The sequence below is a fragment of the Colias eurytheme genome, chromosome 15 (genome assembly GCF_061535395.1).
Source record: "Colias eurytheme isolate Ceu_HAF_F1 chromosome 15, ilColEury1 Martin Lab GWU primary, whole genome shotgun sequence".
Classification (NCBI taxonomy): domain Eukaryota; kingdom Metazoa; phylum Arthropoda; class Insecta; order Lepidoptera; family Pieridae; genus Colias; species Colias eurytheme.
This window is the reverse complement of record NC_142994.1, coordinates 10,012,938-10,036,098: the sequence shown is the minus strand read 5'-3', so window position 1 is coordinate 10,036,098 and position 23,161 is coordinate 10,012,938. Positions and strand designations below refer to the sequence as shown.

The 23,161-nt window shown below is 38.6% G+C and overlaps 2 protein-coding genes across 2 annotated transcripts; both read left to right on the top strand.

Annotated features, from left to right (window-relative positions):
• The first annotated feature begins 569 nt into the window (after positions 1-569).
• On the top strand, positions 570-3,338 carry ArgRS-m (arginyl-tRNA synthetase, mitochondrial). Its single transcript, XM_090110440.1, has 3 exons — positions 570-707; positions 798-1,896; positions 2,830-3,338. The coding sequence occupies exons 1-3, from the start codon at positions 672-674 to the stop codon at positions 3,327-3,329; spliced, it is 1,635 nt and encodes a 544-aa protein (XP_089966566.1). The 5' UTR covers positions 570-671; the 3' UTR covers positions 3,330-3,338.
• Positions 3,339-4,132: 794 nt separating this feature from the next.
• On the top strand, positions 4,133-22,816 carry nej (CREB binding protein nejire). The gene is made up of 23 exons (XM_090110478.1): positions 4,133-4,698; positions 5,925-6,136; positions 6,577-6,772; positions 7,351-7,517; positions 8,386-8,700; positions 9,071-9,286; positions 9,886-10,024; positions 10,320-10,466; positions 10,973-11,208; positions 11,758-11,876; positions 12,124-12,607; positions 12,974-13,792; positions 14,400-14,557; positions 16,636-16,746; positions 17,036-17,354; positions 17,570-17,713; positions 17,831-18,304; positions 18,649-18,882; positions 19,310-20,104; positions 20,365-20,568; positions 21,006-21,185; positions 21,765-21,941; positions 22,146-22,816. The coding sequence occupies exons 1-23, from the start codon at positions 4,614-4,616 to the stop codon at positions 22,521-22,523; spliced, it is 6,309 nt and encodes a 2,102-aa protein (XP_089966604.1). The 5' UTR covers positions 4,133-4,613; the 3' UTR covers positions 22,524-22,816.
• The last annotated feature ends 345 nt before the right edge of the window (positions 22,817-23,161 follow it).

The following is a 23,161-nucleotide window of genomic DNA, read 5'->3' as shown; positions in this document are numbered from 1 at the left end:
TATATTCATTCATATTAATTATATTAAATTATTTTCATAAAACTAAAAGAAGAAGACGAAATTAATTGAACTTTTGCACTTAGTAACACCTATTATAGCTAGACAGGCTAGGCTCGCGGCTCGCGGCGGTGACAGACGTGCGAGCGAAGGCGGGCTACGAGTAAAATTTCAAACATGTTGGATCGTCAACGAACTTACTCGACGGTTTTTAAGTACGCGTACTTGGGGTGACACACGAGCGAAAAAGGTCGTCGAGCCACAAGTTCGCGTACTTACTCGTACGTCTGTCACCCCTTTAAGGCTATCGGTGTACATACGGATCGGATAATGTGAAAACGCTCCTATGATGAAAAACTGAAAAGCTGTGCTATAATGATACATAAGAATTTCATATATTTGAGAGTAAAATGCTAAAATGTATGGTATGAAATCGCAAATTCAAAAATAAAAATTTTAATTACACAATTTTTTTATTTCTATAATTTGTAAAAAAAAACCAAAAACTGCCATTTTGATATTGCCATATACCGATAAAATTTTTATTAATTTTAATAAATGGCAACATTTCATTGACATTTATTTATTTATAAATAAACAATAATTTAACAATAAATATGTATGAAGATTCGATTTCTAGTTAATAAAATATCAAGTTAATATAGAAATACACAATGACCACTAGATTAATGTCAATTCTTGCAGACCAGGTATAAAATTTAATTATAACCTCAAACGAACTTCGTATTATTGTGTTGTTCTCCTGTTTATATATTAAACATTGTATTAACTACTTTCAGCTAGTCAGTCACCCTGTGATTAAGAAAGATACGATAAAAAGATTAACAAACTTTCACTTAACTTATAAACACACAGAACACATCTATGTGGTGAACTTATTTCCAAGTGATAGTACAGTAATTTCCGAGCAAGCAAAGAAGGAAAGGGACTCTGAATCATTATTATTTGAAGTTGACAGAAACCTTGTTATTAAAACTGTGCTTGATGGTATCAAACAAAAGGAGAATGTAGTACCAGAAAACCCAAAAAGGATTGTGATTGATTACAGTTCACCAAATGTAGCAAAACCTTTCCACGTCGGTCATTTAAGATCTACTATAATCGGTAATTTTATTGCAAATATAAACACGCATTTCCATAATAAAGTATTTAAATTAAATTATTTAGGTGATTGGGGGACGCAGTTTGGGTTATTGCAATATGGGCTTAAAGCTAGGAATATTACTGTAGATGAATTAAAAAATAACTCTTTTAGCACTTTATACAATGTGTATGTTGAAGCAAATAAATTAGCAGCTACTGATGAAAAAGTACAAAGCGAGGCTAAAAAATATTTCACCGATATTGAACAGGGAAATGCAGATTTGGAAACTTGGAGATGTATAAGGGATATAACAGTTAAAGAATTGAAAAATGTTTATCAAAGACTAGGTATAACATTTGATCATTATGAGTGGGAGTCTGACTACAATGGAGGTGCTATTAAAGATTTAATGCAATTATTAGAAAAACATAAAATTATAACAACTCATGAGTCCGGGAAGAAGGTTGCCACAGTAAAAGATAGAGAAGTAACAGTACTTAAAAGTGACAACTCCACATTGTATTTATCAAGAGATATTGCTGCTTTACTTAGTAGATATGAGAGATATAAATATGATGAAATGCTGTACGTTGTTGACAATGCGCAAACGGATCATTTTAATGTCCTTTTTGAAATTGTTAAAAGATTTAACACTGAATGTGTGACGGGCTGTAGACACATCAAATTTGGAAGAATAAAAGGGATGAGTACAAGAAAAGGAAATGTGATATTTCTAAATGATATATTGGATGAGGCAAAAGCTAAAATGCATGAAAAGCAGTTGCAATCAAAAAGTAAGTTATCTACTATTACTTATATAAATATTATTAAATATTAAGGAGAAGCTGTCATAAGACTTAAATGCATTTATAGTCTGTCCACTATAAGAATTGCTTTTTGACAGCTCGACGGGTGATACCAGAAGTGATGTTCAAAAGATTATCGATTGTGATACCATTTCAATTATAAATTAAAAATATTATCATAAATCGAATCAGGTACGAAAATAATAATTACAACGTAAACGTACTAATAAGATATGTAATAATAAGACCACATATCTATGCATTGTATGTTAAAACTAAACTAAACTAATATTTTATTATTTATTGGTTTCTATCTTACAATTTGGTTGTCTTTACGTTTAAATTATATAACATAATAGAAGAGTTTTTCTGTATCGGATATATTTTACAGAGTATTTCTATCGATTATTATAATCCATCGACCCATCATTGAATAATTCTGTGTAGACATCACTAAGTGGGCGGGACCTGTCCATGAAGTACGATAATTATTTGTATGACATTTTAATATAAACAATACAATCCTTCTTAGGCGTGAAGCTGTCAAAAAGCAAATAATATAATGGACAGAGTATAGAATATTTATCTTGGAACATTTTTATTAAAAAAATCTTGTTACTATTGTGGTACACATTGTATTTCAAAAAAAGGTATATGGGTGACTAATTAAAAAAAAAAGAGTTAAGTATGATTGAATTCTACAAATATCAATTAAAACTTATTAGTACATTAGTTTTTATTTCATAATTAGCTTCATTATCCAATTGTTTTGTATATATGTACCTATCCTGGGTTTTCCAATTACTTAAGGGTGTCTGAATCAGAAAATAGTAAATGAGTCTGATCTAAATGAGGACAATATTAAAAGAACTTGCAAAATTATTTTTATAAATCCATAAAAATATTATCTTCTTTTTACAGATACAAGATCATCAGCGATGAATGAAGAAACATGTGATATACTCGGCACTACAGCAGTAATAATCAATGATTTAAAGCAGAAAAGACAGAAAGATTATGTATTTGACTGGGATAGAGCACTTCAAAGTGAGGGAGACAGTGGTGTGAAGCTCCAATACCTTCATTGTAGATTATGGAGCTTAGAGAAAAATTCAGGAGTTGGTCTTCCAGATTTTTGTGACCCAGAGTACTTAGAAGAAGAAATTATTGGTGAAGTGGTTGCAGAGTTAGCGAAATTTGACAATATTTTACAGAGAGCCTATACAGAAAATGAAGCATGTATTCTTGTCAACTATCTTTTTAGACTATCTCGTTATGTTAACAGAATGTTCAATGAAGTTCGAGTAAAAGGTGCCAGTAATGATGTAGCTTCGCAGAGACTTCTTGTATTCTTTGCTGTGAGGCAAGTTGTACATACTGCTCTTAAAATATTGGGAGTGAAACCCCTAAATGAAATGTAAATAAATAAATAATTTATTCCATGTATTTTTTATTTATTTTTAACGTAATGCTACCATTTTAAATATTAGAATGGAATGATGGGAACGAAAAAAAAAAGTTTAAAAAATCACATTATTATTGAATTCAGACAAATGCCTATAAAAATATTTGAAAATTCATACAACATGCATACAACAAAGATAAAACACGTACAATGGAGTACTTGACTTTATCGTGACTGTATCGGACAAAAAGACAATATAAATATTAAATTCATATAAACGACAAACAGTAATAAATAAAAAGAAAGCTTTAAATAACAAATAGAGCAGTTTATAAGTAAAAACGATATAATTTAAAAAATTTATAATAGTCATTATTGTTTCATATAACATTATATTTCTACTACATTTTATTATAATATATCTATTACCTACTCTTTGTTGTCCGTGAAAGCATAGACTAGAGACACGTTGTATTGATGGCGACCCCTCCCGAAATTGGAGGGAGTTTTAAATCACTTCGAAGTTTTAATATTTTTCACGCAATGCTCACAAAAATACCCTATTTTATGAATATCAAATTAAATTTTTAACACTTTTGAATAAATCTACAATGTAAAGTAAAATTTACATGCTCTTAGATATAGTTTTAAACCTTTAAAATATCCTCGGCTGGCGTCGCCATTGTTCGTTTCGAAACGCGTTGACGTCAGAACAATCGGACCGATCCTGCGTCAAGACTGCACTTCCGTTAGTCACGTGGTGCAATTCAACCAATCAGCGCGCTTTGTCTCTTTATAGGCCGACATTTTCTGACAAGCGTAGAAAAAGTTTTCATCAACAGCCGCCATTTTGCGCTGGAGAGACTGAGAAGTATTTCGGAATTTGTCGTGTAAATTTTCTGTTTTTTCTTAATCATTTTATCATAAACTTGTCCATTCCCTATATTTTCAAGTGTTAAGTGAAATAGTGTAGTAGGATCGCTAAAATAAGTTCAATAAAGTAGCAAAAATCTGGTGATATTGTTTTCATTTATTGTGCTAGTTCCGTCGGAAGATGGTGAGAGGGTCTGTGTAGCTCTTCGATTCGGAGCTTTGTAATGGCGAATACTTGAGTGAGAAATTTTAATATGTGCCTTCAATGGTTCGAAGGACATCGAACGATCGGGATGTGGGTGAATTATATTGTGATGAATGACAAATCGCTCTAAAATGTTGTTTTTTAAAGATATTAGACATAAAAGTGTTATTTGAATCGGCGGGCCGAAATATTCACGACGGCTTACGTTTAGTAAACAGAGCCATGGCCGATCATCATGTGGATGAGCCGCCAAATAAGCGGGCAAAAATGATCCGGGACCCGTTTCAGGGTCCATCGGACACCGCGGGTAAGTACTTTTTCATATTTTAAAAGTTTTGTGATGTTTGAGCACTCTACTGTCACTACTTTATTACTGTGAATTTTGACATTTTGTCGTCGTTCTTGTTAGCGCCTTGCAAGTTTTGCGTCGTATTTATTATTTCTTGAGTAAATGAATAAGAAAAAACGTGTTTTTATGCTATAATTTTGAATAATTTATTATTTTAAATTTTAATATGGTCTGCGAAACACTAATTTTACACAGTATAACTTGTTAATATATAACATCAAACTGAACAACTTTTAGAATATTCCCGATTACTAGAAACATATCTCCCAATCTTTCAAAAAGTGAAAGTTTACGGGATATTAATTTAACATACTTGTGTATTTATAAAAAAAAATAATTTAATAAATTAGGCCACTCTGATCATATTATGTGTTACACTGAACAAAGCCATACAATCGTAAATTTCTGGCTTTTTATTTAACTTTTACCAATTATTTTTCACAGAAGTCTTGACTTTCAAATTATTTGCTCCAAATTTATAAATGACCTATTTACAAAATCTATTTATATTTTATAATATGATATTTTAGCTATTTTTAATACCATTCTATGCGATATTTGCAAATTATTTGTGTAGAAAAATTATATTTTCACAAATATTAATTGATTTATTTATGTAGGTATGTGTACAACATGACACATAACCTCTAATTTCTGTCAAACTAACATTAAATAAATAAACACAATTTAGTTTTATAATTAATAACATGAAATACATACGGCTTAGTCCAATGAAAAGAGATGAAACTTTTTATTTTTCTAACCATTTGTAAGATGTATTTGAAAACTTTCTTAATGTCTTCAGTCAAAATAATATACATACAACACACAGACATTTAAACTAATAGCTATTAACTCGGTTTTTTTTTAATGAAAAATGCGAAAACATGTAGTAATTTATATTCAGAAGGAATATAATGTTTTTTTTTAAATTTAGTAAGATGTTAGATAGCTTTTATTTATGTAAGTAATTTTATAATTTGTAATCATAATATTGATAAATTTTAAAAGCAATCACACAGAATATCAGTCAAATATATTTATGATGATTATTACTGGTAGATTTTTCAAATATTTTTATGAGGCATCATGTATATAATATACAAATTATACTTTTCACATTTGGGGAAACATTGTAACAATACTCTTGTTCAACAATAAGAAATAAACATTTGTTCTAGCAGATGGGTTTTCGAACCTGGACATGTTCGACCTTGAAAAGGACCTCCCTGATGAGTTGATGGGGGGTTCTTGGGGTGAACAGCCCGGTGTCACAGGCCCTAAGCCTCCAGCCCAAGGTCCAGGGCCTGGGGGGCAAATGGGTCAGCAGCAGCTGAATGGGGATGATCCTACTGCTGCAATGCAACGGCAAATTAATAATCATCTTATACAACAAGTGAGTATCTGGGAGTGATGTAATTATTCACAATATTTAATAATACATGTTGCTTATTTTTTTTAATAACAACCTGTTGGTAAAATAGTGATTTAATCAAAGAAAATTAATAATATTAAGTTATTATAGATGATGTGTAAGATGAGTACTAATTTTAAAACAAACATGATCTAATAATAATATTTTAATTATTTGTATTAGTTTTAAAAAAATTCATTCTTATGTTGCTAAAAATTATGCAGATATAATTATTTCCATGTAATATAATTTTTTCAACGCACTATCAATATCATCATCTATTTGGTGACAAATAACTAAGTTTTTCATTTCTTTCTATTTTTTAATGTAATATCTTAAAATTGCAATGAAAAATAAATACAGTAACCAGATGAACAACCTATACTAATAGTGTATTATTTCGTGTGCGGGTCTTTTCACAGGGCAATAAGAGTGGCTTAGTTGGCCACAACAACCCGTTAACACTGGGTAGCTTAGGTAGTAAGAGTCCCAATCTACAATCGCCGCCTAACGTCTCTGTATCTAAGGATCTCATGGGAGGGATGCATCAGCAACTTATACCAAATACAAGTCATCCCAATCAAATGCATTCCACTATGCCTATGAGTTCTATTCAAGGTATGTATATTATTTAAATTAAGCTTCAAATTGTTTTAAAACTACTAATAATTAATATTTAATGTAGCCTATAATTGTTGTTTAGTTTAATAGAAATATATATGGAGATAAGTGTGCAAGGATATTTGATTATATGCATTCAAAATATTTAAGGTTATGCATAAGAGCAATACTTAAAATCTAAATACTTATAAAAATAAACAAAATGAATATCTTTAAATCTATCATCTCATTGCTAAATTAAAATTGATCAAGTTGAACTTGAATATAATGTATTACTTCGTTAGATTTATTTATATAAACATTAATGTTGGACATGTTTTGCCTTCCATGATCTTATTAGAGTTACAATTAATGCAAATACCCACTTCACGATTTTACTGTTATGTTAGGGCCGATTTTTCAATTGTTGGTTAAAATTTATCCGTCCAATAAAGTATTACATGAACATATTAAAATGTCACCTGTATACTGTCAAATACGTTATTTGATGAATAAGTTTTAACCAAGGATTGAAAAATCAGCCCTTATAGAAATAAATTTTCCTATGAACATATATCCATCATTTTAATCCGCAGCTGGTATGAATGTAGCGAATGTGGGTGGTAACATGGTGGTGACGAACAGCAATATGTCAGGTGCTGGCATGCTGGGCGGTGGGATGATCAACAATGTGAACAAGCAGCTGCCGACACTCATGGGCAATAATCACCACCCAAACGCGCAGCATCATCCGCATGCACAGGTTAGTTGGAATTTCTAAGTATTGATTTTTGCTCTTGAAGATGTATTTTATGTGTGGAATTAACTCATAAAGATATAATAAAAACTTGTAGCATATATAGTGAGCCTTTTATAAATAATATACTTGTATTTTTTGAATCAAATTAAAATATTTAAATTACTTCATCAGAAAGATTTAGGATTTTCCCAAGTTTATAACAGAAATGTTGTATACATACTTAATATCCTAAGGCACCTAGATGGGGCAAAGGGCGTCATCAGTACTCTGCCATGCATGTCGATTTTGGGCAGCTAGTTTTATCTTGCTCTGGCATCTTCCAATTGACTTGGCCTCTCTTGTTGTATAGGATTTATTAAATTTTAATTGGGATTTTATTTAGGAGAAAATATGAGAATCGTAAATTTACTTTAAACATACATACAAAAAGCTAGTAGTGACACACCCATAAAATATTAGCTATACTGTTGTACTGTTTAATGTTGTATGTAGATTTTTTGGTTGGTTGTAAATTTAGATAATTCATACTTATATGCGCTAAACATTTCAAGGATTTCCTTAGAATAATTTTCTGTGATTGCAAAAATTACTATAGCAATTTGTAAGTGCACTAATTGACATGCCAAAAAAATAGCAATTGTTTGTGCATAATACAATAATAAACATGCCTTATTTTTTGCCTGTATATTTGTATTCAGGTAGCTTTTTTAATTACATGTTATATTATGTTCTTTTTATATCCCCTCAATAATAATATTTTACAGCATTTAAATTCCATCTATGTCTTGTTTAAACCAACCAATAATTTGTTATCAACCAGACCAAGTATAATCTTCTTGCATAGGCTATATGTTTATATTTTAACATACAGGCAATACAGAACGGGCCGCTGGGCGGGCGGGTCGTCGGCGGCGTGGGCGTCGGCGTCGGCGTGGGCGTGGGCATGCAGGCGCCCATGCGCTCGGGGCTCGGGCAGGGCGTCGTGCACGGCATGTCGCACGCGCGCGCCGGCGGCGGCCACCCGCTCGTGCCGTACCACCCGCCGTACGGGCAGCCGGCGGCCGGCGGCGTGCAGCGCGCGGCCGGCGTGCGCTTCGGCGCGCCGCCCGAGGCGGGGGGCGGCGCCGCGCAGGCCGTGCCGCCCGCGCCCTCCCCGCAGACGCCGGGCGCGCCCGCCGGCGGACAGGTGAGCGATCACAGCCATGCACCCACTTGTACCGCAACTGGCTACACCTGTTTCTTGTTTGGTCCCTTTGTGAATCGGCCGAAATGTAAAGATTTCGTATTTGATTTGAGTGGTAGGCTGTGTAGCTTGGAGGTAATTATTTTTTATTCACTGAAGTAAAAAATAGTTAAAATAAGGAACTTACATAAAAAGAATTTATATAAATGTAGATAAGTAAAGTATGTGCCCATAAGGGTCATAAGATATTAAAATGAATTAAAGAGTAAAGTAAAGATAAACGATATCGCCCAAGTAATTTATAACGCTAGCAACAAACGCTTGTAAAAGCATATCTCGTCCGTTCACCATAATGAGCGTGCCCTGGTGTCAGTCACAGCCGCAGGCGGCGGCGGCGCCGGCCGCGCCGAGCACGGGCTCGATCGCGGACCCGGAGAAGCGCAAGCTGATCCAGCAGCAGCTCGTGTTGCTGCTGCACGCGCACAAGTGCCAGCGCCGCGAGTCGCAGGCCAACGGCGAGACGTGGACGTGCACGCTGCCGCACTGCAAGACGATGAAGGGCGTGCTCAACCATATGATGTCGTGTCAGGTTTGTGGATACTCTGATATAATGAGCGTGCCCTGGTGTCAGTCACAGGCGCCGGCTGCACACGGAAAAATTCACCTACATTTACATTGTATTTATTAAAATCGTATAAGCAGCTATTATCTTGCTATTGAGCATACTTGCCTGCCTTTGTTTTTTAACACCAAAAAAAAATGATCTGAATATCATAACTGAAAAGCTTATTACTCATAATATAATATGACAGATGTAAAAATTCATGTTTAATCATTACAACAGATTAATTTATACCTACTAACAAAATTTAATAACATAGATTTATAAAAAGTGTTAATCAAAATTAGATGAAGAATTTTTCTTAAAACAAATATAGCTTATTTACTACATCATAAGATATGCTAACATTATATTATGTTAATCTATGCAATCTGAACACTCCCATCAATGTCTCATTCAGAATGTTGTTCATTACCACAGTTTTTTTTTCTACATAAAATCATTAATATTGATGTAAAAATGAACACTTCATTTTTTGTTTGTTTATTCTACTTTTACATTATGAATTTCAACAATTTAATTGAACCTGATTTTTTATTTGAGAATGACAATATTATTATTTTTAGGCGGGAAAAAACTGTGCAGTACCTCACTGTTCATCATCAAGACAAATCATCAATCACTGGAAACATTGCAATAAGAATGACTGTCCTGTCTGTCTACCACTCAAACAGGCAGATAGGAGTAGATCTAATACTATGAATGGTAAGTGTATCTTCTAAATGACCTATTTATACACCATGCTGAAACAAATTTTCCACTTAAAAGTTTTTGTTATCATTTACTATCTGAGTGGGAGGGTTTGGAATGTTTTGTGTGTGCTTCTCTGCTGTAATTATCAATATTCACTGCTGCTGCTACCACAAAATATCGTTAAGTAGACACATTTAACATCTACGCACTATACACACAACTTTAAAAAGTACATTTTTGACCTAAAAAGTTAACTGAACACAACACTTCAAAAATGCAGTTTAACTATAACTATGTGTGGTCACAGCGGCCGCCGTGTCCCACGCTACAACGGGTGTCGGCGTGGGCGTGGGCGTCAGCGGCGTGGGCGGCGCGGGCGCCAGCGTCGGCGGCGTCAGCGTCAACGTGAACGCGCAACCGCCTAACACGCTGCCGCCCGTCAACCCATTACAAGGTATAATTCACATTTCACTTGAAAATTGAACTTAACGTGCTTTTTACAAGGTTCTTGTAAAGTATACATTTATATAGCTATTTTTCTTTTACTATTCAATGATGAAGTTTTATTCTTATACTGTTTCAAGTTTAGAGAATGCTAAAGTAAAATTTGATATTTTTGATATATTAATAGAAAAAAAAAATAATACAATTGAGAGAAAAAAAAAGACACTGAGATTGCACTCCGGGAGAGCCCGCAGAAGTGAAAACTTGATTATTAACGTTCAGCATGTTTGATATTTTGGAATGGTATCCGTCTTACGCATGGAATATAAGGGCTAAAAAAAAACCGTCTTACGCTTTTTCGATCAGGCCACGTGTCCTGACGCGAGTTTAAGATTTTATACCCAATGCCGCTAAAGAAGTGTTCACTTCAAAAATTGATTGATTTAAATAAAAACATAGTTTTAAATATTCCACAACCATTATTCTATGGCATTACTGACTCATCACATAACACAGGCGGCGCGAACGTAGCGACGAACGCGTCGAACGCGAACGCGGGCGGCGTGGGCGTGGGCGTCGGCGCAGGCGTGGGCGTGGGCCCGCCGGAGCTGAAGCGCGCGTACGAGGCGCTCGGGCTGGGCATCTGCCCCACGTCGGGCATGGGCTACGCGCGCGCGCCGCTCGCCCGCCTCGCCGCGCCGCACCAGCCCGTGCAGCAGCTGTTCCACCAGCAGCAGGACGTGCAGCAGCAGGTCAGTGATTACACTTGGCGCTAGTGTGGCTATGCGACTTGTCTTGCAAATTATAATTTTTTACCCAATATAACTTAAACAAAAATTGGCACTTGTTTATTTGTATCAGAATGTGTGCATCGTAAATATTTTTTACAACAATTAAATTTGTAAAATTTTATGTCTCGATTGTCTTAGAACAAAGGATCATGTATTTTCTTTAAACATTGTCGAATTTCGGGAAATTTTTAAAGAATGCAAAATGCAAAAAAATCGATCGGTTCGAATCCCGGCTCGTGGTTGGATTTTTTTTTTTCAATCTATACTAATATTATAAAGCTGAAGAGTTTGTTTGTTTCTTTAAATGCGCTCAAGTCCGATTTGAAAAATTATTTCGGTGTTACATAGCCCATTCATCAAGGAAGGCATATCATCACGCTAAGACCAACAGGAGCGGAGCCACGCGGGTGAAACCGTGGAGCGCAGCGAGTTTTTTTATAAATTTTTTGTTTATATAGCATTTAAATGTTTCAAAACAAAGCATTAAATTATCTTTTGTTATTTGTATAGCTCGGTGCTGGGGGATTACAGTTAGGCGGCGGGCCGGTGACGGCCAATCCCGTGTCGGGCACCAAGGAGTGGCACCAGTCTATAACACCTGATCTCAGAAACCACCTCGTGCATAAACTGTAAGTGAAGCAAATATTACCTACTCATACATTATATTCATTCAGGAAAAACATTTATAATATGCATCGAAATCATCATTATTTCGATGTTTTTCATACTTTTATTTTCAAACAAATATAGCAATTAATAAATTAATTAATTAGCGCACGTTAATACGTTGTGTTCGTACGTGCCACGTACGTTGGTATTTTAAATCATGTATCAAGCATAGTACTATAATGTTATTTACATTTTAACTTTTAACAGGGTTCAAGCCATTTTCCCGACACCCGATCCCACGGCAATGCAAGACAAACGTATGCACAATTTAGTTGCATACGCGAGAAAAGTAGAAGGCGACATGTATGAAATGGCTAGTACGCGCTCGGAATACTATCATTTACTAGCCGAAAAGATATACAAAATACAGAAGGAGTTGGAGGAAAAACGACAGAAGAGAAAAGAGCAGCAGTTGCAAGCGCAGCAGGCGCAACAGCAACAGAACCAATTGCAGCAGCAGCAGACTGGGGTTCTGCCCGGCGGGGGTGTGATGGGCGGCGTGAGGCCCACGGCGCCGGTCGTGGGCGTGGGCGTGGGCATTGGCGTGGGCGTCGGTAGGCCCAGCCTGCCCGCGCAAGCCGGCTTGCCCGCCATGCGAATACCTTCGCCCGGCATGAACCTGCCTATGTCAGCGAATAGAATGACGTATCAGCCTAACCTCGTTGGTCCGCCTGGCCCTAGTCCTAATCAGGTACATAATATTAAATTTTCTTTTCTTTTGTCCTGTGTATTTAAATGTGTGTTAAATAGTGTTGTAAAAAAAAGTAAAATATTGAATTTAATATTAAGCAACTGAAGTTATTTGTATGTTCAGTATTTTAGTAAGACTTTTTAATTATATTAAGTATTAAAAAAAATTTGTTTTGAGTTTAGCAACATGTAACTGTAAATATGGAATTCAAGTAATACACATTAGTGTTTGTGTAACTATTATAAACTGAATTATTTAATATACATTTTGTCTTTTTTTAAATACACATAATTCATTTTAACATTCATCGATATAATGATAACATGTATTTGAGATGTGTCTGACTGTAAATGTGTGTATTAGCAGATGCCGCACACGCCGAACGGCGGCACGGTGGGCGTGGGCAGCGTGAGCAGCGTGAGCAACCCGGGCATGTCCCCGTTCGGGCAGCCCATCCCGTCGCCCGCGCAGTACTCGCTGCAGAGCAACGGGCCCGCGCTCGCGTCGCCGCACCAGCCCGACAAGCGGCTGGCGAGCCCGTTCACGAGCGGCGCGTTCCGCGAGCTGCCGTCGCCCGCGCCCGCCACGCCGCACGCCAGCCCCGCGCCCGCGCCCGGCACGCCGCGCCCCGCGCCCGCGCCGCCCGCCCCGCCCGCGCCGCCCAGCCCCGACGTGAAGCGCGAGCCCGTGGAGCCCCGGGACGAGCAGGACGAGGACAGCTGCGGGCCCGGCGGCAAGGGCGCGCGCCCCGACCCCGACCGGGACGCGGAGCGCGCCGACGCGTTCGCCAAGCAGGAGGTCAAGCAGGAGATCAAGCAGGAGCCGAAGGAGGAGCCCGCGGAGGCGCCGCCGCCGGAGCCCGCGCCGCCCGACCGCGGGCCCAAGACGCCGTTCGTGTTCAAGGCGGAGGAGCTGCGCCAGGCGCTGCTGCCCACGCTGGACAAGCTGTTCCGCCTGGAGCCCGAGTCGCTGCCCTTCCGCCAGCCCGTCGACGCGACGGCGCTCGGCATCCCGGACTATTTCGATATAGTGACGAAACCCATTGACTTATCTACCATTAAGATGAAGTTAGACCGTGGTGAATATAAGGACCCTTGGGAGTATGTGGACGATGTGTGGTTAATGTTCGATAATGCGTGGCTTTACAATAGGAAAAATTCGCGAGTGTATAGATATTGTACTAAGGTGAGTGTTTATCGTTGCTTTTGTATAGCACTTTGCTACTATATAAAAAAGTATTGTTTAAATATCTAACTTATTTTATATTTTCAATTTTGTAACTTCAAGTTCTAACATTACATAAAATCTGTCTTATTGGAAAAAGAACTATATCTGTCCAATAATTAAGACGAAGTGAAAAGTAGAAAAAAGTCCAAATAGTGTTAAATAATTCAAGCATCAATTATTAGCATTGCTTATAAGCTAAAAATATTAAATATTCTTGCTAATATTCCTTTTTAACCGACTTCAAAAAAAAGGGGGAGGTTATCAATTCGGCTGGTATGCTTTTTTTTTTTTATGTATGTACACCGATTACTCCGAGGTTTCTGAACCGATTTACGTGATTCTTTTTTTGTTCGATGCGGGATGGTGTCGAATTGGTCCCATAAAAATTTTATTCGGATAGGCCTAGTAGTTTTTATTTTATGAGCATTTTTGTCTGTATTTGTAAATGTTGCAAGTGCAAGTTTGAAGTCGGTTGTTTTTAACGCAGTTATCACTTGTTTTTTTCTATCATTTTAAAAGCACAAAAATTCTGTACCAGTCCATCTAACCCCGCCCTCCTCCACAGTTATCGGAAGTGTTTGAGGTGGAGATAGACCCAGTGATGCAGTCGCTGGGCTACTGCTGCGGCCGCAAGTACACGTTCAACCCGCAGGTGCTCTGCTGCTACGGGAAGCAGCTGTGCACCATACCGCGGGACGCGAAGTACTTCAGCTATCAGAACAGGTGTGTATGCGTGTATTGGGCAGTTTTGTGCCCAGTTTCTGTAATGTTTTAGAAGAAGAAGAAAGAAATTTATTGTCATTTAATGATATGCCATACAATATAACAAAAAAAAAAAACACATAAAAAAAACTTAATAACTAATTGACCCTTAAATTATATAATATTTTTTTACATAAAAAAAATAACGGAGAAGATAGGGCAAATCAGCATACTGCGCGGCTCATTGGTTATATATTGAAAATGTGTCGGAAAGTTGCTATTTGAGCTTTTACAAATAGTATGTCGAAAATCTTTAAGATTCCAAAAAATAATATTCTTAAATGTTCTACTTGTGCTCAGAATATCTATAAAGGTAATTCAGTTTTAAATTATAGAAACTGGACATGACACTGTGAAAGATATTAAGAGATATTCAATAAATAAACACTTAATAATGGATCTTGGACCTAATATTTTATTCTATTCAATTGTGTGTGTACATTATCAGCATTGCAGGCGTTATTCAGAATCTATTTTTATCTATTTCAATCAATTATTAAGTGTACATATAAAATTTAAAAATTAGATATGTCTAGAATATAAGACTCATTCATTCATTCATACTTGAGAAATCAATCAATCTAAAGCAAAAAATATTTAAAGAAATGCTTTTTCATTTGGAACATATTAACATGTCTATCAATTTTTTTATGTGTTGTTCATGTTCTGTGGTTAAAAAAAATTGTATCATCAGAATTTATATTCGCAATCATGTGGCTTTATATCCTCGCTATTAACTTACATTGAATTATCGAAACAAATTTCGTTACTCAACTCTTTTACCATAAAATCACAATAAAACTCATAATTCTAATAAATTATGCATGAAGAAAATACATTTAACCACTCTATATACATATCGTCTTCGGAGGCTCGGGGAATATGACAGTTGCCGAACAGTGACGAATTTTTCTATGCGCATTATCAGTTTGGGAGTACTGTACTAGCGCTACAATTATCATACTTAGCTTGCCACATAATGATTAAGAAAGACATTATGTCTTAATCGGCGCCGCGCCGATATCCAACGCTGTCTAAAGACAATGCGACATTACGCCGTAACCCGAGACGGGGTAAATCGAGCGCACCGTGTACTCAAGTGCAATGAAGCCTAATTTAATGGGAAACTTTAACATGCACTATAATGATGAACACGATACGTGATTCAATACCTTTGTTCTTAATATAAAAGTGAATGACCGCATTGTCGGATATTTTTTTTTATTGTAGATAGGGAAATTATTCGTTTTCCATATTATGTTGAAAACAAAGTGCATTTATTGATTGTTTATATTTTTTGTAAAGTTTAATAAATAAAAGCCCCAAAACATGAACTAACACTGTATTTTAAGACTTCTTATGTAAATGTTGAAATGTTGAAATTGAAAAGTGAGCATTTTTGTGCATTCATGAAGCTTGTAAGATAACTTGTCTGGAACGTTTATGTGTGACTAAACTACTGTCTGTACTTGGGGGAAAAGTGTATTCTTCATAAAATAATTGCCATTTAATTCTTAACAAAATTTAAAACTTTATTTATCTGTGTTTCTTATCCTGCATAATATATTGTAATGACGAATGCATACTGAGTGTTGTCTGAATTCATGTCCTGTATCTATGTTACAAGGCTTTCTGTTGCTTTCATGGCAATATCAACAAATCCAGTATAATTGTCTTACTATAAAAATACACTTATACTGGACATCAACAGCTCATACAATCTACCATTTCTAATTGTCACTATGTCCTCTTACTTTGGCTTGTACATAACAATGGACCTGTAGCAATAACTGTGAACTATTTACTAAGTCAGAAGTCTACATTCAAAGCTTTGTACGGGGTTCAAAGTTGACGTGTGTACATTTTAACTGTGTGTGTTGGTTTGGGGTGTATTGCTGCAGGTCCCGAGCCAAAGCGCCACGGAACTAATCCCCTTTATGTTGTTATCGCTTACTAATTTGTTTTGGCCCGTCCACGCCCCGCACGCTCCCGTCACGCTTCACATCTCACCTCACGGCTCACTGGGATTGCGCAAACAGTCTTAAAGCATATGGGGTTGTGTCCGATAGATACACCTTCTGCCAGAAATGCTTCAACGACATCCAGGGCGACACCGTCACGCTCGGCGACGACCCGCTGCAGCCGCAGACGTGAGTATATACCGACATCTTTTATTGTTATTATTATAAGGTGTAAATTGTTATATAATTTATTGAGAAATTGATTCATTAAATTTTACTTTCGTAAGATTAAATATTAAATAATATTCTTAATAATGTTGCGTTCAGCACTATTTATGTTGTTCTTACCGAATGAAAATAGTCATCATTTTCGCTATGTAAATATTGAATAAATTTTCTTTAGTACATTTAAAAACTACAATATACTTGTTACCTTGTATGACTCTTCACAGAATAATAAAACAAAATTACTTTTCAGCGCAATCAAAAAAGATCAGTTCAAAGAAATGAAGAATGACCATCTGGAACAAGAGCCGTTCGTAGTGTGTACAGATTGCGGGAGGAAGCAGCATCAGATATGCGTGCTGCACCACGACTCGATTTGGCCTCAAGGCTTCTGCTGTGATAATTGTTTGAAGAAGAAGGGGGCCAAACGGAAAGATAACAAGTTCAGCGCTAAGAAACTGCCGACGTCGAAACTCGGCATATTTATTGAGACTAGAGTGAATAATTATCTTAAGAAAAAAGAGGCTGGTGCTGGCGAAGTGCATATCAGGGTGGTCGCGTCGTCGGATAAGGTATGGATTTATACTTATTGTTATAATGTGGTATTAGTTTGGGATCGAAAAAGAAACAATTTTTAAACCATGTGTTTATGGCTTTAGTCTATTTGGATTTTTAAACCTCAATATTCAAATTGTAACTCTGTAACAATTCTATTCCATAATATTCCTATTTCGATATTCATTAAAAATATTATACGAAAATTTATATGTTTTTTCTTCCATTTTAGCTTGTAGAAGTGAAGCCAGGCATGAGATCGCGATTTGTAGAATCCGGGGAGTTAGCGTCAGAATTCCCCTATAGAGCGAAAGCGTTATTTGCATTTGAAGAAGTAGACGGTAGTGATGTATGTTTTTTCGGGATGCACGTGCAGGTAAATATTACAATCTTTAATCATGAGAACTTAACAACTCTCAACGACAGTAAAATAGTTTTTTATCTATTTAACTAACATTTTTACAAATATGATATGAATCTCATTCTATTACAGGAATACGGGAGCGAAAGTCCGTCGCCGAATACGAGGCGTGTATATATAGCATATCTAGATTCTGTACATTTCTTCCAACCGAAGCAGTACCGTACTGCCGTGTATCACGAAATACTATTAGGTTATTTGGACTACGCCAAACAATTAGGCTACACTATGGCCCACATCTGGGCCTGTCCGCCTTCAGAAGGCGACGATTATATCTTTCACTGCCATCCGCCCGACCAAAAAATACCGAAACCGAAGCGATTGCAGGAGTGGTATAAGAAAATGTTAGATAAAGGAATTATAGAAAGGATAATATTAGATTATAAAGATATTCTAAAGCAAGCCATGGAGGACAATATCTCGTCGGCGGCGGAGTTGCCGTACTTTGAGGGGGACTTTTGGCCGAATGTTTTAGAAGAGTCTATCAAGGAGTTGGACCAGGAGGAGGAGGAGAAGAGGAAGCAGGCTGAAGCCGCCGAGGCAGTGGTCAGTATCCTATATTTTAGATCATTACTTACGCAACCCAACTAAAAAAAAATTGGTTGTTTGTAAAGTAGGTTTACGATCGAGATGTTTACGTGATAACGTCTTATTGGTGGCAGCGCTTGAGATGAGACGGGAGATCGGTCCGTCTCTCTCTCGTTATACCTGCGATCGCGCTCGTGAGGTTTTGGTGTGACACAAGTTTCTGAACATGTCACCCGACTAAAACGATTTTAAAAACGTTATCACGTTAAAATAGCATTCTTTGTTTCATTTATTTTTCCAATTTGGTTACCAACGCGTAATTGGGTACTGCAACATTGTACCGAAATGTAACATTATTTTAGGTATTTCAGTCGTCAGAAGAGAGCGAACAAGGGCCGGACGGCAAGAAGAAGGGGCAGAAGAAAGCGAAGAAGTCGAACAAATCGAAAGCGGCGCAGCGGAAGAACAGCAAGAAGCAGAGCGACCAGCAGCAGGGCAGCGATCTCAGCGCGAAGATATTTGCGACCATGGAGAAGCACAAGGAGGTGTTCTTTGTGATTCGGTTGCACTCTGCGCAGTCTGCCGCTAGTTTAGCTGTGAGTATTTTGTGTTGTTCATGGATAATCTTTTATTGAAAAATAGAAGACATTTTGGTTATCGAACTTATGTTCACATCTGATGCAGTTAAGATTCTTTTTACGAATGCAGAGTTTGTTCTAACTTTCAAAAATATCAGACAAAGCTTTAATCACCAACTAACGTTGAATATATTATATCAGTCAGTTTGAATAATTTGGATGCTTTTTTTGTCAACTTGATATGTTAGTTTATTTTCTTTTCCACATTGTATTTTTGTTAAACAACTAAGTTACACAATTATTGAAAAAATATGGTCCATTATTAATTAAACCTTCAATCATATGATTGTTTACACCTGTATCATTGGGATTAAGACATACATTATGTCTATGTTAATTAAGTTTATTTGGGGTTTACTAAACAAGTTAATGTTTTTCCTTACAGCCTATTCAAGACCCCGACCCATTAATAAACTGTGATCTGATGGACGGTCGCGACGCCTTCCTCACTATGGCGCGAGACCGACACTACGAATTCTCCTCGACGAGACGAGCTTTCTTCTCAACGCTATGCATGTTGTACGAACTACACAACCAAGGCCAGGACAAGTTCGTGTACACGTGCAACAGCTGCAAGTCGCACGTGGAGACCCGCTACCACTGCACCGTGTGCGACGACTTCGACCTGTGCGTGCCCTGCTACGACAAGGAGGGCCACCCGCACAAGATGGAGAAGCTCGGCTTGGACCTCGACGTGGGCTCGTCGCCGGGCGACATGAAGCAGGCCAACCCGCAGGAGGCGCGCAAGCTGTCCATCCAGCGGTGCATCCAGTCGCTGGTGCACGCGTGCCAGTGCCGCGACGCGAACTGCCGCCTGCCGTCCTGCCAGAAGATGAAGCGCGTCGTCACGCATACCAAGATCTGCAAGCGCAAGACCAAGGGCGACTGCCCGATCTGCAAGCAGCTCATCGCGCTGTGCTGCTACCACGCGAAGCACTGCCAGGAGAGCAAGTGCTCGGTGCCGTTCTGCAGCAGCATCAAGCAGAAGTTGAAGCAGCAGCAGGTGCAGCAGCGCGTGCAGCAGCAGCAGCTGCTGCGGCGGCGCATGGCGGCCATGAACACGCGGGGCGGCGCCGCGGGGCCCAGCTCGCCGCCGCCCGCGCCGCCGCTCGCCTCGCCGCCGCCCGCCAAGCCCGCCGCGCACGCGCTGCCGCACAACGTGCAGAAGGCGCTGCAGCAGGTGACTTCTTATTCCTATACTTACATGCTTCCGAATACTTATTTACTTAGATTCAATATTCAGATAGATATTTTAAACTATTTTGTAATTTTTTTATGAATTAACTTTTTCGCGATAAAAATAACTTAAAGTTCTCGAGTTCAAATATGAAATAAAGCTAAAAAATTCAAGACTAAAGTAATAAAGTTTATAGAACGTGTGAATGTGATAGTCGTGCTGTAGAAAATGTTTTAGTGTACAATAAGTGCAAACCGCTACAGGTGCAAGAGGAGGCGGCCCGGCAGCAGGCGCCGTCGTACGGCAAGCAGGGCGCGATGGGCCCGCCGGGCGGCGCGCGGGCCGACTGGGCCGCGCGCTACCGCGGGCCGCCGCCGCTGCACCACGCGCCGCACCACGCGCGCCTGCCGCACGCGCCGCACCACGCGCCGCACGTGCAGCACCCGCCGCACCCGCACCCGCCGCAGGTACGTGTGAGTGTGTACTAACCTTGTGTGTGTGGTAGCTGTTTATCCACAAGAGACGCGCGCGCCGTGAATGTCCGCATATAGAACACTTTCCGCGCAACAAACTCCAAATATTTGAGTGATACCAAACTGCCTGACACGTCAAGCGCACTTAGTTGCGTACCTACTGTGCCAGTGTTAATATTCAACATGCAGGTCATTTGTATACTAGAAGCAGCTACTGGACTCCACTTATGCTCATGCAAAGAAATTGTAAAAAAAAAAATAATATATATTATTAACGCTTTAGAAGTGGCAAGTTGAAATACTCTTTCAAGATAGTTGGAACATGGCAACGTCTAATTCTGAGTGCGTTTTTGAAAATTGAATATTGTGTTTTACTACCTTTTTGCTTATATTATTGTGTACACGCTATACTCACTATAATGTAATTGCAGCAACAGCGAGCGGGCGCGCCCGCGGCGGCGCCGCAGCCGCAGCACATGCAGCAGAAGGCGCTGCAGCAGCTGATGGCCACGCTGCGCTCGCCCACCAGCCCCAACCAGCAGCACGAGATACTGCAGATACTCAAGTCCAACCCGCCGCTCATGGCCGCCTTCATCAAGCAGCGCGCGCAGGTTAATATATGGCTACATACTATTTAATTTGACGCAAGGAAATACAGATTTTGATATAAAAAGTAATTATTGATTAGACACACGTGTACCATGTCTATAGACATAATAATTTATAATAACTAGATCAATAACTAATAAATCTGATCTTAATTCATTCGAATAAGGTTTTTTTTCTATTTTTCTTTATTAGGGATAATAAACAGCAGAACAGTGGCAAATTGTACAATAAAACTTACTCAAATACAGGTATAACTGCCCAACCAACAACATTATCCACAGTTTGGATACATACATTTTTATACGTGCAACAAATGCAAATAAGGTTGAATTTAGCTTATGCTAATACAATTTATTGACTGCATGTAATGCTAAAAAGATTGATTTTACTTTAACACATTCAGACTTTATGTGACTGTTTAGATGATGTGTGTCTAGTAGTTTTTAATGAAAATACAAAGACATTGTAAAACAAGATCATCAACATGTATTTTTTGTATATTGATGTCTAGAAAATTCCATAAAATAACTTTTTACTGTCGATTTAGCTTATGTGTTTAATGTTATGCGTTTGTCGTGTAGAACGCCCAGAACCAACAACAAGCGAGCGGAGGTGTGAGCTCCGTGAGCGGCGTGGGCGGCGTGGGCGGGCACGTGGCGCTGGGCGGCGTGCAGCAGCCGCAGCAGCTGCAGCACATGATGCAGCCGCAGCAGCAGCGGCTGCAGCAGATGCACCAGATGATCCCACAACAGGGACAAGTAAGTATTAGTCGCAATAATTTATATTCGTGCTTTGAATAATGTTACAGTTTTCGCTTATTTATAGGTTTCTTTCAGACTGGAATTTGATTCACTTCAAATGTCAGTTTTTATTAAAACTTTGTACATATATTTATCATTTTTGTATAAAAGTATTATTACATCTACTTTGTTCAAGTGATTAATAAAAAATTGTATCGTCAGGTCGGCGGAGTGTCGAACGTCGGCGGCGTGGGAGGCGTGGGCGGCGTGTCGTCCGTGGGGCTGGGCGGCATGGCGGGCGGCGGCAACGCGTGGTTCAAGCCGCAGGGCGCGGTGGGCGGCGTGGGCGTGGGCGCGGCGGGCGGCGCCATGGGCATGCGCGGCGCGTACGCGGGCGCGGCGCCGCGGCTGGCGGCGCGCTACTTCCCGGGCGCGGTGCAGCGCTCGCCGCCCGCCACGCCGGCGCCGCGCCCGCCCACGCCCTCCGAGCTGCTGCTGCTGCGCCAGTCGCCCGCGCCGCCCGCCCCGCACCCGCCCGACGACCAGCTGCCGCCCATGACGCCGCAGGACCAGCTCACCAAGTTCGTGGAGCAGTTGTAGTGTACATAGCGCCGCGGCCGGCGGGCTGTACCATATAGCCTAGCGCCCCGCCGACCCGCCCACCCCCTACCCCCCCTACCCCCCATCCCCCTTATTTATTGATATCGTCGCGAAGGACGTGTTAGTATTACGATGAACGAATCGAGCGCTCAATGTACAAAATGTAAATATGAAACGAGTACATCCTGTCCGCTTTTACGTAATTGTAAGTTGTTCGTACTGTAGGTACATTATGATACTTATTCTGTTTATTGTAATTAAATCATTTTATAATATAATTATGTGATATTATACATGGTTGTTTTAGTTTTTACCCCTGTCTACTCCGATGAAAAGTTACAATAACAGCTATCAAATTATGGAAGATATAATATTATAGAATTTTGCACGCCATTTAAAATGGCAGTATATGTGAAAAAAAAATATTGTATAACACAAATAAAAAATACAACAAGCAAATAAAAATATGAGATTTGCCATCAAGGTCCATAAAGCCTTAATTGAAACTGAATTCTTTACGTTAATTACTGTATTTACAAAAATCACACTAAACCAAATTATTGCACTAATTGCTGAGTCTCAATAAAGTAACAAAACTTGGTTCTTAAATACTATTACCTAGTATATTATTATTAGTC

What these genes read in the sequence shown, in the direction of transcription:
- nej (XM_090110478.1), top strand. Translation starts at nt 4,614, where the DNA reads ATGGCCGATCATCATGTGGATGAGCCGCCAAATAAGCGGGCAAAAATG. An exon ending in GGGTCCATCGGACACCGCGG is followed by an intron (nt 4,699 to 5,924) that starts GTAAGTACTTTT and finishes TTGTTCTAGCAG; the next exon opens with ATGGGTTTTCGAACCTGGAC. An exon ending in GACCCGCTGCAGCCGCAGAC is followed by an intron (nt 16,747 to 17,035) that starts GTGAGTATATAC and finishes ATTACTTTTCAG; the next exon opens with CGCAATCAAAAAAGATCAGT.
- ArgRS-m (XM_090110440.1), top strand. Translation starts at nt 672, where the DNA reads ATGACCACTAGATTAATGTCAATTCTTGCAGACCAG. An exon ending in TGTCAATTCTTGCAGACCAG is followed by an intron (nt 708 to 797) that starts GTATAAAATTTA and finishes AACTACTTTCAG; the next exon opens with CTAGTCAGTCACCCTGTGAT. An exon ending in AAAGCAGTTGCAATCAAAAA is followed by an intron (nt 1,897 to 2,829) that starts GTAAGTTATCTA and finishes TTCTTTTTACAG; the next exon opens with ATACAAGATCATCAGCGATG.